The sequence below is a fragment of the Mixophyes fleayi genome, chromosome 12, assembly GCF_038048845.1.
Source record: "Mixophyes fleayi isolate aMixFle1 chromosome 12, aMixFle1.hap1, whole genome shotgun sequence".
Taxonomy (NCBI): domain Eukaryota; kingdom Metazoa; phylum Chordata; class Amphibia; order Anura; family Limnodynastidae; genus Mixophyes; species Mixophyes fleayi.
In genome coordinates, this window is record NC_134413.1 from 44,314,542 (window position 1) to 44,328,960 (window position 14,419).

General features: G+C 45.0%; 1 protein-coding gene across 5 annotated transcripts in view; it reads right to left on the reverse strand.

Moving 5' to 3' along the window:
• The window catches only part of BMF (Bcl2 modifying factor), a 95,900-nt gene extending 82,385 nt beyond the window's left edge, over positions 1–13,515 (reverse strand). For 3 of the 5 annotated variants that reach the window (XR_012680153.1, XM_075192109.1, XM_075192108.1), the window contains exon 1: positions 13,280–13,515. Coding sequence is in view for 2 of the 5 variants with exons in the window: in XM_075192109.1 (XP_075048210.1) it covers positions 13,280–13,371 (92 nt within the window). In the remaining 3 variants the exon portion in view is untranslated. Of the gene's footprint in view, positions 1–11,366; positions 11,400–13,279 lie in introns of those variants that run through there. The other 2 variants (XM_075192110.1, XM_075192112.1) reach the window with 2 other exon arrangements.
• Between the last annotated feature and the right edge of the window lie 904 nt (positions 13,516–14,419).

The following is a 14,419-nucleotide window of genomic DNA, read 5'->3' on the forward strand; positions in this document are numbered from 1 at the left end:
GAGGAAACCTCTCCTCAGGTAGTGAGTACTGCCATTGAAAAGTCTGAAGTGCCCATAGAGCCAGCTTTGTCCATTCAGCAGAGACAACAGACTGAAGAAATGGTTCGTCGGAACAGGGATGTCTTCTCTTCCGTTCCTGGGCGCACTACCTTAATCGAACACGACATTGTCACTGCGCCAGGAGTCATTGTAAAGCAGAAGCCGTATCGTATTCCAGAAGCCAGACGGGTGGACGTGAGGAAGGAGGTCGAGAAGATGCTCCAGTTAGATGTGATTGAAGAGTCCACTAGTGAATGGAATAGTCCCATTGTGCTTATCCCGAAACCCAATGGGACAATTAGGTTCTGCAATGACTTTAGGCGCCTAAACAGTATGTCGCAGTTTGATGCCTATCCGATGCCATGTGTGGATGAACTAGTGTAAAATCTTTCTGGTAGCAATTATTTGACAACCCTTGATCTAACAAAGGGTTATTGCCAAGTTCCCCTGACTTCCACGGCCAAGCCAAAGACTGCATTTTCCACCCCTGATGGTCTCTATCAATATAAAGTCCTACCCTTTGGGTTGCATGGGGCACCTGCCACCTTCCAAAGGGCCATGAATAAATTGCTACGACCTCACACAGCTTATGCAGCTGCTTACCTGGACGATATAGTGATGTATACCCCAGACTGGGGATCACATTTAGCCAAAGTTGAGGCGGTCTTAGCTTCATTAAGGTCAGCAGGATTAACAGCTAACCCAGAGAAATGTGCCATAGCCATGAGAGAAGCCAAATATCTGGTGTACATTGTTGGTCGAGGGCATGTAAAACCCCAGCTAGACAAAGTGGAGGCAGTCAAAAATTGGGCAAGACCAGAAAAAAAGTCACAGTTAAGAACCTTTTTAGGCTTAGTAGGTTACTACAGGCGGTTTGTAAGCCACTTCGCCACTAGAGCTGCTCCAGTTACGGACATGTTAAAAAAAAGTTGTCCAGATAGATTAACCTGGTCTGACTCTGCAGAAACCGCCTGGTCTGATCTTCGGTTAGCTCTTTGTTCCTCTCCAGTTCTACAAGCACCAGATTTTACCCGGAGGTTCTTCCTCCAAACTGATGCTTCTGGTGTTGGCTTAGGTGCAGTCTTGTCACAGGAGAAGAATGGAGTAGAAAACCCTGTCCTGTACCTAAGTCGGAAGTTGCTTCCAAGGGAACAAAAATATGCCACTGTGGAGAAAGAATGTCTCGCCATAAAATGGGCTACAGAAGCTCTGCGCTATTATCTCCTAGGCAGAGAGTTCACCTTAATAACAGACCATGCACCATTGAGATGGATGCAGAACAATCGGGAGATAAATGCCAAGGTAACCCGCTGGTTCTTGGCACTGCAACCTTTTAAGTTCTCAGTAGAACATAGACCTGGGAATCTGCACAAGAATGCATATGCATTGTCACGAAAATATGCGCTCCTCGCGAAGTCCACGCCCCCCTACTTGGAGACGCTAGGGGGAGGGATGTGTGACAAAGGGAGGCATTTTTCTGACAAGAGGCAGAGAAAGTCTACAAACAGAATAAAACATTGGCACAGTTATGCACCTAGGTTGAGATTAAACCAGATAAAAACGTATGTGTAGTTTAAAGTTTGTTAACTTACATGATTTCCTCTCAGCAAACAGACAGGGTGTGTCTGTTTGTGCAAACAGAGCCAGTGATGGGTGTTTTCTTTTAAAGAGAAGGTGGGTGCGTCACCTGCCCATCAAGCTAAGGCTGGGGGAGGAGCAACATGTATAAAAGCTTGATTGTGCTATTTGTTCAGTGAGACCAACGCTGGGGTAGCTGGCTGGTCTTGAGAGAGAGAGCTGGTCTATGTATAGCAAGCGTTTAGGGTCTCCATAATTGCTGTGAAAGTATACGGTGTCAAAACATTTATCATCCTGACAATAAAGCTACCCAAAAAGGAAGAAGTTGATCGCGTGTGCTTCTGCAGTAGCGGGCTCTTGCCACAAAATATATATATATATATATATGTATATATATATATATATATATATAAAAAAATTCTTTTATACGTACATCCCTTAATACTTACCATAGAAAATGCAAATAACTCATGAGCTTGCCTGGGAGAGGGACACCGGGGAGACCCTGACTCCTAAAGAATGGTCAAAGGTGAGAACTAATATAGCTAAGTCATCTATATCAGTTCGGATAAAGGAAAACTCTTGTCAAATTTTCTACAGATGGTATTTGGTCCCCTCTCGTCTCCACTCTATCTTTCCGACCACTAGCGACAGATGTTGGAGAGGGTGCGGTCTGCGGGGTTCCCTGTTGCACGTTTGGTGGTGTTGCCCTAAATTACAACCTTATTGGCAACAAATTCATAATCTCATCAAGGATATTACTCAGGTTGAAATGCTCGAGTCCCCCCTATACTCACTTCTCCCTAGATGGCTCCCAGACATTAGTCGCTCCACGCAAAAACTTATCAATCACATATTAAATGCCTCTAAATGTTTAATTGCCGCTCTATGTAAAAACACCTCTCCCCCCTCGCTCTCAGCCACTATCAATAAAGTTTGGTCAATCTATAGGATGGAAAGCATCACAGCTCTTCTTAAAGACAAACCAGTGAACTTCAAAAACACATGGGGCTAGATTTACTAAGCTGCGGGTTTGAAAAAAATGGGGATGTTGCCTATAGCAACCAATCAGATTCTAGCTTTCATTTTGTAGAAAGCACTAAATAAATGAAAGCTAGAATCTGATTGGTTGCTATAGGCAACATCCCCACTTTTTCAAACCCGCAGCTTAGTAAATCTAGCCCATGGTCTTCCTGGACGAATTACTATGATGCTGAGCCTCCCTTGACAACCTTTTGACAAGTATCTGTTGTTTTCATACGTTCCCCCATCAGGTTTAAGAAGGATCACTACGCTTATAAGTTTTAGCAACACCCTAAATTAATTTGATCTCCAAATAACCATATGGGTTAAGGCTCCTCTTCCCTATAATCTGATGCATAAAACAATGAGTAGAATATTCTCCTGTTTCCCTCCCCATCCCTAAAACCTTTCCTTCCCCATTGTTCGTCTCCCCCCTTCCTCTGAAAATTAAAAACAAACAACATTTTTCTTTTTTCTGAATAACATAGCAGATTCTAGTTAATTTAGCCATGTCTTTCTTACTATTGTGTGTAAACATTTTGGAATTTCATATGTATACTGTATGTTTATACATTTTCTTGGTATGTTTTAATTTCATTGTTTTGTTTTGAAAAAACCCTAATAAAAACTACTTTAAAAAAAAAGAAAAAAAAAGAAAATGCAAATAAAAAATATAGAATAGTCCGGCGGTTCCCAAGGGAGCCGTGGCGCTGTCACAGGGGTGCCGCGATCGCCCTAGAAAAAAAACGGGAAAAGAACCCAAAAAAAAAAAAAAAACAACTTACCCCTCATCCAGCGCCGGATCCTCCTCCTCACTGACTGCCGGGCGTGACGTCATCATGTCCGGCAGCCTCAGAGAGGATCAGCAGCAGAGAAGACGTCAGGGAAGAAGGTAAGTAAAGGAAGTGAAGGGGGGCACTGAGAGACACTGAAGGGGGGGGGGGGGGGCACAGAGAGACACTGAAGGGGGGGGGGGGGCACAGAGAGACACTGAAGGGGGGGGGGCACAGAGAGACACTGAAGGGGGGGGGCACAGAGAGACACTGAAGCGGGACAGAGAGAGGGACACTGAAGCGGGACAGAGAGAGGGACACTGAAGCGGGACAGAGAGAGGGACACTGAAGCGGGACAGAGAGAGGGACACTGAAGCGGGACAGAGAGAGAGACACTGAAGCGGGACAGAGAGAGAGACACTGAAGCGGGACAGAGAGAGAGACACTGAAGCGGGACAGAGAGAGAGACACTGAAGGGGGACACAGAGAGACACTGAAGGGGGACACAGAGCGACACTGAAGGGGGACACAGAGCGACACTGAAGGGGGACACAGAGCGACAGGCTGAAGGGGGGCACAGAGCGACAGGCTGAAGGGGGCACAGAGCGACAGGCTGAAGGGGGCACAGAGCGACAGGCTGAAGGGGGCACAGAGCGACAGGCTGAAGGGGGCACAGAGCGACAGGCTGAAGGGGGCACAGAGCGACAGGCTGAAGGGGGCACAGAGCGACAGGCTGAAGGGGGCACAGAGCGACAGGCTGAAGGGGGCACAGAGCGACAGGCTGAAGGGGGCACAGAGCGACAGGCTGAAGGGGGCACAGAGCGACAGGCTGAAGGGGGCACAGAGCGACAGGCTGAAGGGGGCACAGAGCGACAGGCTGAAGGGGGCACAGAGCGACAGGCTGAAGGGGGCACAGAGCGACAGGCTGAAGGGGGCACAGAGCGACAGGCTGAAGGGGGCACAGAGCGACAGGCTGAAGGGGGCACAGAGCGACAGGCTGAAGGGGGCACAGAGCGACAGGCTGAAGGGGGCACAGAGCGACAGGCTGAAGGGGGCACAGAGCGACAGGCTGAAGGGGGCACAGAGCGACAGGCTGAAGGGGGCACAGAGCGACAGGCTGAAGGGGGCACAGAGCGACAGGCTGAAGGGGGCACAGAGCGACAGGCTGAAGGGGGCACAGAGCGACAGGCTGAAGGGGGCACAGAGCGACAGGCTGAAGGGGGCACAGAGCGACAGGCTGAAGGGGGCACAGAGCGACAGGCTGAAGGGGGCACAGAGCGACAGGCTGAAGGGGGCACAGAGCGACAGGCTGAAGGGGGCACAGAGCGACAGGCTGAAGGGGGCACAGAGCGACAGGCTGAAGGGGCACAGAGCGACAGGCTGAAGGGGGCACAGAGCGACAGGCTGAAGGGGGCACAGAGCGACAGGCTGAAGGGGGCACAGAGCGACAGGCTGAAGGGGGCACAGAGCGACAGGCTGAAGGGGGCACAGAGCGACAGGCTGAAGGGGGCACAGAGAGACAGTGAAGGAGGGGGACAGAGAGAGACTAAAGGAGGGGGACAGAGTGTGAGATGGCAAAGAGGGGGACACAGGGTGTGAGATGGCAAAGAGGGGGACACAGGGTGTGAGATGGCAAAGAGGGGGACACAGGGTGTGAGATGGCAAAGAGGGGGACACAGGGTGTGAGATGGCAAAGAGGGGGACACAGGGTGTGAGATGGCAAAGAGGGGGACACAGGGTGTGAGATGGCAAAGAGGGGGACACAGGGTGTGAGATGGCAAAGAGGGGGACACAGGGTGTGAGATGGCAAAGAGGGGGACACAGGGTGTGAGATGGCAAAGAGGGGGACACAGGGTGTGAGATGGCAAAGAGGGGGACACAGGGTGTGAGATGGCAAAGAGGGGGACACAGGGTGTGAGATGGCAAAGAGGGGGACACAGGGTGTGAGATGGCAAAGAGGGGGACACAGGGTGTGAGATGGCAAAGAGGGGGACACAGGGTGTGAGATGGCAAAGAGGGGAACACAGGGTGTGAGATGGCAAAGAGGGGAACACAGGGTGTGAGATGGCAAAGAGGGGAACACAGGGTGTGAGATGGCGAAGAGGGGGACACAGGGTGTGAGATGGCGAGGGGGACACAGGGTGTGAGATGGCGAAGAGGGGGACACAGGGTGTGAGATGGCGAAGGGGATACAGAGTGATATGATAAAGGGGCACAATGTGATGGTGAAGGGGTCTAAATACATCTTACGTCATTTTGACCCAACTACTTAAAAAACGGGACTACAAGGTAATTATTTTTGCTTAGGGGTGCCTTGGAAAATTATGGTGACCCTAAGGGTGCCTAGAGCTGAGAAAGTTTGGGAACCACTGGAATAGTCCCTTTAAACACACAGCATAACATACCTCCCAACATTTACAAATGATAAATTAGGACAAAAAAAGGGCCCCTGCCACTGATCTACCCCAAACTGTCCACTTTGGCAAACCTCTGCTCACTCTAACCGGAAATTGTGAGTGTCTCGCTGTAATTGGAACAGTTGGCTGGTAAGGCATAAGAATGAATTGGCCCCTTTTTAACAACATTTGGCGCTAACAATAATAATTTCTATAGATGCTTTTTGTAGCTATAGAAAACCAGTTAGCACTGCAATTTATGAAGAAAATATTGCAGGAGTAGCTGAGTGATAGTTTGTTGCCTGGTCACCGGTTTGCTAGTCAGTCCTGGATGCATATGTGCATTAGTGACCCGGTTTTGCCAGTTAACACATGCGTAAGAGAAGAGATGAAGCAATATGTTGCTTAGCAACTTGTCAGGCTTCGGGGAGCGAGGACTCGAAGTAGGGAAACCACTAACCGGTATTAGCGCCACTGAACCAAGAGGTGCGGAGTCTAACCTACCCCTGGTGTTCACCAGGGACCCCCGCAAGGAGGTTTGGGCTTCGCTGCACATGGTACGCAGGTCGTGGTCCTCCAGGACAGTTACCAATGTAGCGCTAGAGATTGGTCAGAACGATCCGAATCAGAAGTCAAACGGAGACAGGCAGTACCAAGGGTGATCTACAGAGAAGTCAGACAGGCCAGGGTCAAATCGGGAGGACAAGAAGCGGAATCCAGAAGGATAGCCAAGCTAGCCGAGGTCACAACAGGAACAGAACGCAATCCAGAAGGGAAGTCGGGTCAGAACCAAATACAGGAGCAGGAATACAAATAGCTGGAGAACAGATGACCTGATACTCTGGCACCCTAATGGTGCCAGAGCAGGTCTTATATAGAGGCTGCTGCTGGGGGATTGGAGGAGAGCAGGGGCAGTCAGACACACTGACCGCCAGAACAGAGGAGTATGCGCCCGGCAGCGCGGAGACGCTGCGTGCCTGTTGCCTAGAAACAGGAGGCCCCTGGCCGGATCCGTCAGGCGTCCGTCCCCGCTTCGTGGAGGAATAGTGGGGACAGTGCCTGAAACAACCGTAGATTCATATCTCTGTTTTCAAGTATTTGGAGAACAGTTTTCTTAGCTGGTGTTTCTGGCTGAAGAGAGGAAGTAGATATAGCTCAGTAATATTTGAATCCTTGGATATATTTCACAGATATGAACATCTTTCTGCCCTTCTGTCACGGATCCTGTCAGAATGCCCTCCTAATGACCTGGTCATACTGGAGCAGCTGAGCACAGAACTCCACTGATCCAGATTGAACAATGGGCTTAACTCACTTGGCAGGTACATGGGAAGCCCTTCTGCAGCCTTTATTTCTCAAGCTCCACACAATCGCAGGGGAACCAGCCTACACATGCCAGCAGAATGACACAGCTGTTAGGACCCTCTACTATAAAGTGAAAAGAGGACAGCAGTGTGTTACAACTCAGGGTACCTGAATCAATCCTGATTAGCGCTGGAAGACCAGAGGCGCAGAGTCTAACGGATTCCCCGGTGTTCACCAAGAACCGCCGCAAGGCAGGATAGGCTTAGCTGCCGGAAACCCGCAGGTCGCGGCCCTCAGGATTGCCTCAGGATGTAAAACCAGGTCCGAGTCACAGGGGGAGGTCTTGAGAGAACCGAGGAACCTGCTTTTGGATAGAATGTATAAAGAAGTCCGCAGAAGGACAGCTGAACCGAAGTGAAGCAGAAGAGGTGAGTTGGAGAACCCGGAAACTGGTACACGGGTATTGGGCAGAGAGTAGTCAGACACGCCAGGAACTGGTACACGGATATCAGGCAGGGAGTAATCAGACAACCCGGGAACTGGTACACGGATATCAGGCAGAGAAGGATACTTGGAGGTTCCATAGACTTGGTCAGACAGGTGGTACAGGTACACAGTTCAGGCAATGAAGTACACTAGAATGTTCCACAGACTTGGTCAGACAGGTGGTACAGGTACACGGTTCAGGCAATGAAGTACACTAGGATGTTCCACAGACTTGGTCAGACAGGTGGTACTGGTACACGGTTCAGGCAATGAAGTACACTAGGATGTTCCACAGACTTGGTCAGACAGGCGATACTGGTACACAGGGAGATCCAAGGTTAAGGTAACAACAGGGAGTCCGAGGCACAGCAAGCTAGTTGCACTGATACCAGGCAAGTGTCGGTGCAGGTTTAAATAGGAGGAGGTTTGAAACTCCCTCCCTAGAGACCTGATCATGTGATCGCATCGGAGAGCAATTTCAAACACTGCAAGACCAACGCTGAAACGAGTGACAGGTGAGTGTCCAATCAGCGCGATCCAAGCCCTGCTATCCGGAAGTGCCGCGAGCGGCACAGAGAAGCCAGCGTGGGAACATGGAAGGTAAGTTCGTTACACAGTGGTACTTGTCCTTGTTAAATAGGCTGCTGGAGAAAGCCAGTGAAAATTTTCTCCAGCAGGGTCTACTTTTTGCTTGAGCGATATGGGGCTTCCTTTTGGTATCATACTGGAATAAAGAGTTTCTAGTCAGTTATATAGGAAAAAATGGGAATAATTAAGGAAAATAAAACACATCTAAGCTTGTTAGAACTTTCACACTTTCATAACTTAGTTTAAAAATGAAATTAAGGAATGATAGAACTGTAAGTAAAAGCTATATTTTTGACAGCAGAGTAAATAATAATAATAAGAATAATAAGAATAATAGAGCAGCTTCTATTACATCCACTTCACATAAATCCAATAAAGATAGCAGGCAGCAGAGGCCTTGCACAGATCTATTCTGCATTGCCCTGGAACTGACTGTTGCTGGGGTAGTCCTTGTGATGTTACTGCAATGATGCTATATAATTTCTTGTCCAGACGCACATAATGTTCAATATGAATGCTATGTGCTGCAATCAGGGTGCCAGGGACAGCGTTAAACTGGTCCTGGCACATTATCTGGATGGCATGGCTGCCATTAAGAGCCAGGGATTGCAGTGCCCTTGCTCCTAAGGGAGCACTATTTTCCGCCTATCATTTTAAAACGGCAGTGCAGAGTTAAGCAGCCAATGCTCTGGCTTTTCAATATAGAACGCATCCCACAAGTGGTTAATTCAAACTCAGTAGCAAGCTCTGTGTGGAAGAAAATACAAAGAATGTTCTGGGAAACATTTTATAGAGTATTAATGAGCTCCTAATGTTAACTTCCCACAGGTGATAATTATTAGGCGCGAACGATGGCTCCATCACACCTCATTTCTCAACAAGAGTTAGCAATAAAACAGTTTTCACATTGTTGTCTACTAAACAGATATTTTTGCATACACACACAGAAAACTAACAATTGCCAAAAAGACTGCTTGCTTAAGAAAGTGTATATGTACAGGTCCATTTACATACATAATTTTTGACTACCAGTGCAAAAAACGAGTTTAATAGGTTTTAAGAGCATGCATTAAATGCTCAAAATAATTCACAATTGTATCAGGCCATAGATTCCAAAATAATACAAATGAACAGCTACTTTATAAATAAGCACAACAAAACACTTAAATTCAAGCAAATTATTAAACACCAGAATTATAAATATATCTCAATATTCCCTATTACTACACAGTGTTCTGCTCTCTTCCTTCTATTTAAATTATCATTGTTTTTATTGATATTAATTGATGTTATATATGTTTTTAAATATCTTTCAATTAATGGAACCCAACTGCAACAGGAAAATAAGTAGAAACAATCTGTAAAGATTATTGTGTAATGAGTGTACGTGTTGGAAGGTGCCAACACATTTGCTGTGTTTACTGTGTCTGCCTGTGAAATTATTACTATTGTCTCCATAAATCTTTGTGACTTAGTTTTTAATTCACCTAATTCGTCAGCTACTCCTCTTTGTTTAGTAGCGCACTGCTAACATTTGTTGCCTAAACTATTCTTGATTATTCACTTCCCCAACTAAGCTCTGACTACAATGTCCTCTGGAAGACAAAACAATGTTGTAAAAGTAGGCGTAGATTTACTGCAAGAGGGTACTGAATGAGTTAAAATGTGAGCTAGCGGTAGTGGGTAGGCGCTGAGTCATGTTTGAAAACTGAGAACAGAGTACACGCTTGTGTGAGCAGCTGATCACTTAACAAAAACAGCTGAAATAAACTAACTACTCTGGCTGGCTGTATACTTTTCAACCACAAATGGCCCATCCTTGAGGCAGTTATACACACCAAGTGCATTATTGGCAACAATTTAAGGCAAGAAGCAAAAGCATTTTTAGTTCAGTATTTCTCCACTTACAATATGTTGTAGGCTTTTTTTCAACCTTATATCCACTGGCATAGAAAAGCCAGTGAAACCTCAACGCTTTTGACATGCACTGTTGGCATGGGGTCATTGGAAGCAATGGTTTACATTTTCATTCTTGTTTTTATGCATTAGAAATATCAGTACATCACACTAATTTGATGGCAGTATGTATGAGGCCTAAATTAAATTGAAGTGTTTTTCAGAATTAGCACATATTATTAAGCATACCATTACAGCTGAAATCATTGTGTTGGCGAAATTCCAGTTAATTTATACAGATATCCAAAAGATATAAAATATTATGCAATCCAGGGGCAAACGCATGATTTTTAAGGGGGGGGTTTCCAAATAGTTGAATTCTGGACAAAGCAAAATTACAACTTAAAAAATAAAGCGCCACAATAAAATGTCAACATAAACTTTTTTACTGTAAATAACAAGTATTATATATTATATTAGCATTTTACATGAAATGAAAAATCGTTGCTACCACACACTAAAATACTGTACATTAAAACAATCTAAACCTATCTGTAAAATGAGTATTTACACTCCACATTAAAATTAGCAATGATACTCAACATTAAAACTAACACTGATACCGCACATCAAAATAGCATTGATAACACACATTAAAACTAGCAATGATACCGCACATCAAAATAGCATTGATAACACACATTAAAACTAGCAACGATACTCCACATTAAAACTAACACTGATACCGCACATCAAAATAGCATTGATAACACACATTAAAACGAACATTGCTAATGTACATGAAAAAAAACAAACAAAAAACCCAAATAAAAAACATTTATAACATGACACAAGTTTGGACTAATATATATATATATATATAGATAGATAGATAGATAGATAGATAGATAGATAGATAGATAGATAGATAGATAGATTTGTTATTGGGTTACAGGGTGGAATCAGATACTGGCCACAATCAATCTGATATAGTTTTCTTTATTAATGGACCAAAGACTCCATTTCTGGGGAGCATGCAGGGTATGCAGAGCTGTGTGATTATATATAAATATTGTATTATAGGATTAAAAAAGTAGAGGAATCCTCTACTTTTTTAATCCTATAATACAATATTTATATACAATAACACACCTCTGCATACCCTGCAGGCTCCCCAGAAATGGAGTCTTTGGTCCATTAATAAAAAAACAGATTCATTGTGGCCAGTATCTGCAGCTCTTTTATTATTTAATATTAGCAGTGACACTAGAAATAGCCCTACCGTGCCCCAGGGAAGCCAGCCAGTAATGGCGGGTATTCACGAGAGGAGTTGCTGCGCTCGCGCATGCGCAGCAGCTCCTGCTCGCCGAACAGGAGTTATACAGCAGCCGCGGCGCTGTGACAGAAGCGTCGCGGCGGTGCTGTAAGAGAAAAAATATTTGGCATGTTTCAAAACATGCATTTTGCCCGACCGATCCGCGGAGGGGGGGAGGTTTCCTACTTTTATACAGATAGGATTTGGGAGACGTTTGGGACAGTGGAGCATTGCAGTAGAGAGGGTCTATCATGTTTCATCTATAAGGTGTTTTACATAAGGGGTAGAATCAATTAGCTGAGTTGTTCCTGTGCGGAAATACCGCAGTTTGGTCCAGGAAACTCTGCTTATTTTACTTCGGATTGAGCGAAGATTCCTAACTGAAGTTGCCCGCGGAGGTCCAAGGGGACAGATTGACCCAGCCACAAGCTGCCACCGGACATCTCCTCAATGTCCAGCTGATACACTTTAAATATCATTTAAGGTTTTTATTTGCACTAATGACAGTTAAACAATAACCCAGAAAAAAAAATAATTGGCGTAATTTAGTCAGGTTGATAAAAAGTATTATAAAATGTTTTCAGGTTGGAAGAAACAGTTATAGACCTTCTGCTCCACGGGAGGTTTCTTTCTGTCCTCCCTGAGCTCGCTATAACATTGTCATTATCTAAAGCTATTTGTGAACAGCAATAGCAACACATGCAGAAAGAACTACCCACTTTTCTTAAAGAGAAGGTGCATTATATGAAAACAGTAAATGTAAACAAAAAAATGTATCATGTGAAATACTTCAAAGTACATTTATATTTAAAATTACACACACACGCGCGAACACACACACACACATCCTTGTCATTAAGTTTAGAATTGACAGTCCCTTTAAACATGTGTTCTAAAGCGCTGTAGAATTTGGTGCCGCTCTATCAATAAGGCAAAATAATACTAATAACGCTCTGGATACATAAGTCACAAGTGTATAGGTTGTTCTTTGTCCAGATAAAGATCTACCGTATGTTATCACCCCTGGATTCCAGGCTCCCCAGAGACATTCAGGTCACATAATTCCAGTAGCATCCTGCACCGCCTGCATTTAGAGTATGTATACATCATGTATGAGCTCTAAAACAGATGTGCTGTTAACAGCTGGCTGGTCTTGTGCCGATACAGCTACTTAAAGCCTGACATCTGTAGCCTGTTTATCCTGACTCAACCTGGGCAGTGGGTCACTCCCTGCTGGCATTAATTAAGTATCATGATAGGGATAATATACCCTTTCTGTACCAGGTGAACGTGTAAAATCATTCCGATACATAGTTATTCAAAGTCACTTGTTAAAATACACACAGCTACCAGCAGTTACCATTATCTAGCAAACCATTCAGCGTCAGTACATGAGCAATTATCCATAAACAATGATCTGAGTAAGAGTTGCAGAGAAGTTGCAGCTATTCTTCCAAGAGAGTATAAATCACAGCAGGTAAAAAGAGGAGGCTGTGGGTTATAGTGATTTATTATGATCGATATTTGTTACCTATCAATGAGATGGATAATAAACTTCTTTCCTCAAACTGTGCTTGTAAACCGTTGCTTATGACAATATTATGCCTTCTGCAAAAGTAGTGTTTAACAGGGCAATAACATTCTACCCTGAGCCTGTGTGTCATACTCGTCATTGTTCTATGATCTGTTGATCACAATACTTAAGATGTCTGTTTTGTAGATGTAGACGACTCTTTGCTTACATGCAATAAGTGCAACACATACTTCAACTGACATCCGTGCCGGGAGATTGCATTCCTTAAAACCTTTTTTTTTTAATACAAAATGTACCCTCCAATCTCTATACAGGTGTAAATCAGAAGGTTGTACTGGTTACTCACTTTTGAGAGAGAGTCGAGGCAGTCAGTGTGCTGGGTAGCCCCTCACCTGCAGTATTACAGAGCTCCTCCCGGTAGCTGTGATTTGCGTTCATTGAACTGCATGTAAGTGGTGAGGAAAGTACTGTCTGCTGCTGGGGAGGGACCGGCTGTTATTGACAGGAGGAGTAGTCACTGTTTCACATCAACAGATCTCCCCCACTGTGTCCTGGATACTCACTACCTTCCCTCCACTCATCGTGTCCTGTACATTGTGTATGTGAAATGCCTTATCCAATAACAACGTAGTTTACAGTCATTGCCTCCCATCTATATATATGTCCTACCCACTGCCTCCTCAGTCTGTATTGTCTGCAGTTATATGCTGATACATTGCTTATTAAATATGTCTCCCAAACACCCCATAACTGTTAAACATTCTTTGATGCCTTATGTTTAAGGCATTCAATATTTGGATTTGTTGGCCATGTTTTTTTTTATATACTGCTGATGTTTGTACTGCTTGCCATAATATATCACTGCATGTCCCATCACAACTCTCCATAGTCAGGCCTTCACTTTTCCCTGTGTGAACTGTCTTCCACTCACCATCATATGCACGTCTGTCATTTTGTGTATCTTCTTCATAAATATCAACTTAAAAAGCCCAGATATTAAAAAATAAACTACTTAATGAGTATTGCATTTATTATACACAGGTTAAATTGTACTGTGCAGTTTATATCATACATGCCAACTTTCAAAACTCCTCAGTGGGGAGATCCCAGGGGAGAAGTCATGCGTAACCATAGCCCCGCCCCCACTATAAATTGCCAAAATTCATGGCATTGAATAGCAGGGCGGGGCTTAATGATGTGATTAAGCCCCACCCCCACCACTCAATGCAGTGAATTTCGGCAAATCCGGGAGGTTTGCCTACTCTTCCGGGAGTCCATGAAGGCTCCCCAAAATTCGGGAGCCTCCCGGGAATTCCGGGAGAATAGGCAAGTTTGGTTTTTATACTGGTAGGTTAATTGGCTGTTATCAAATTGACCCTAGTCCAGTGGTTCCCAAACTGTCTCCTAGGCTCCCTGGGGTGCCTCTGTGATCTCACAGGGGTGCCTTGGCTAGGGCCAGTGATAAGTAAGGTGGGGGACAACTTTG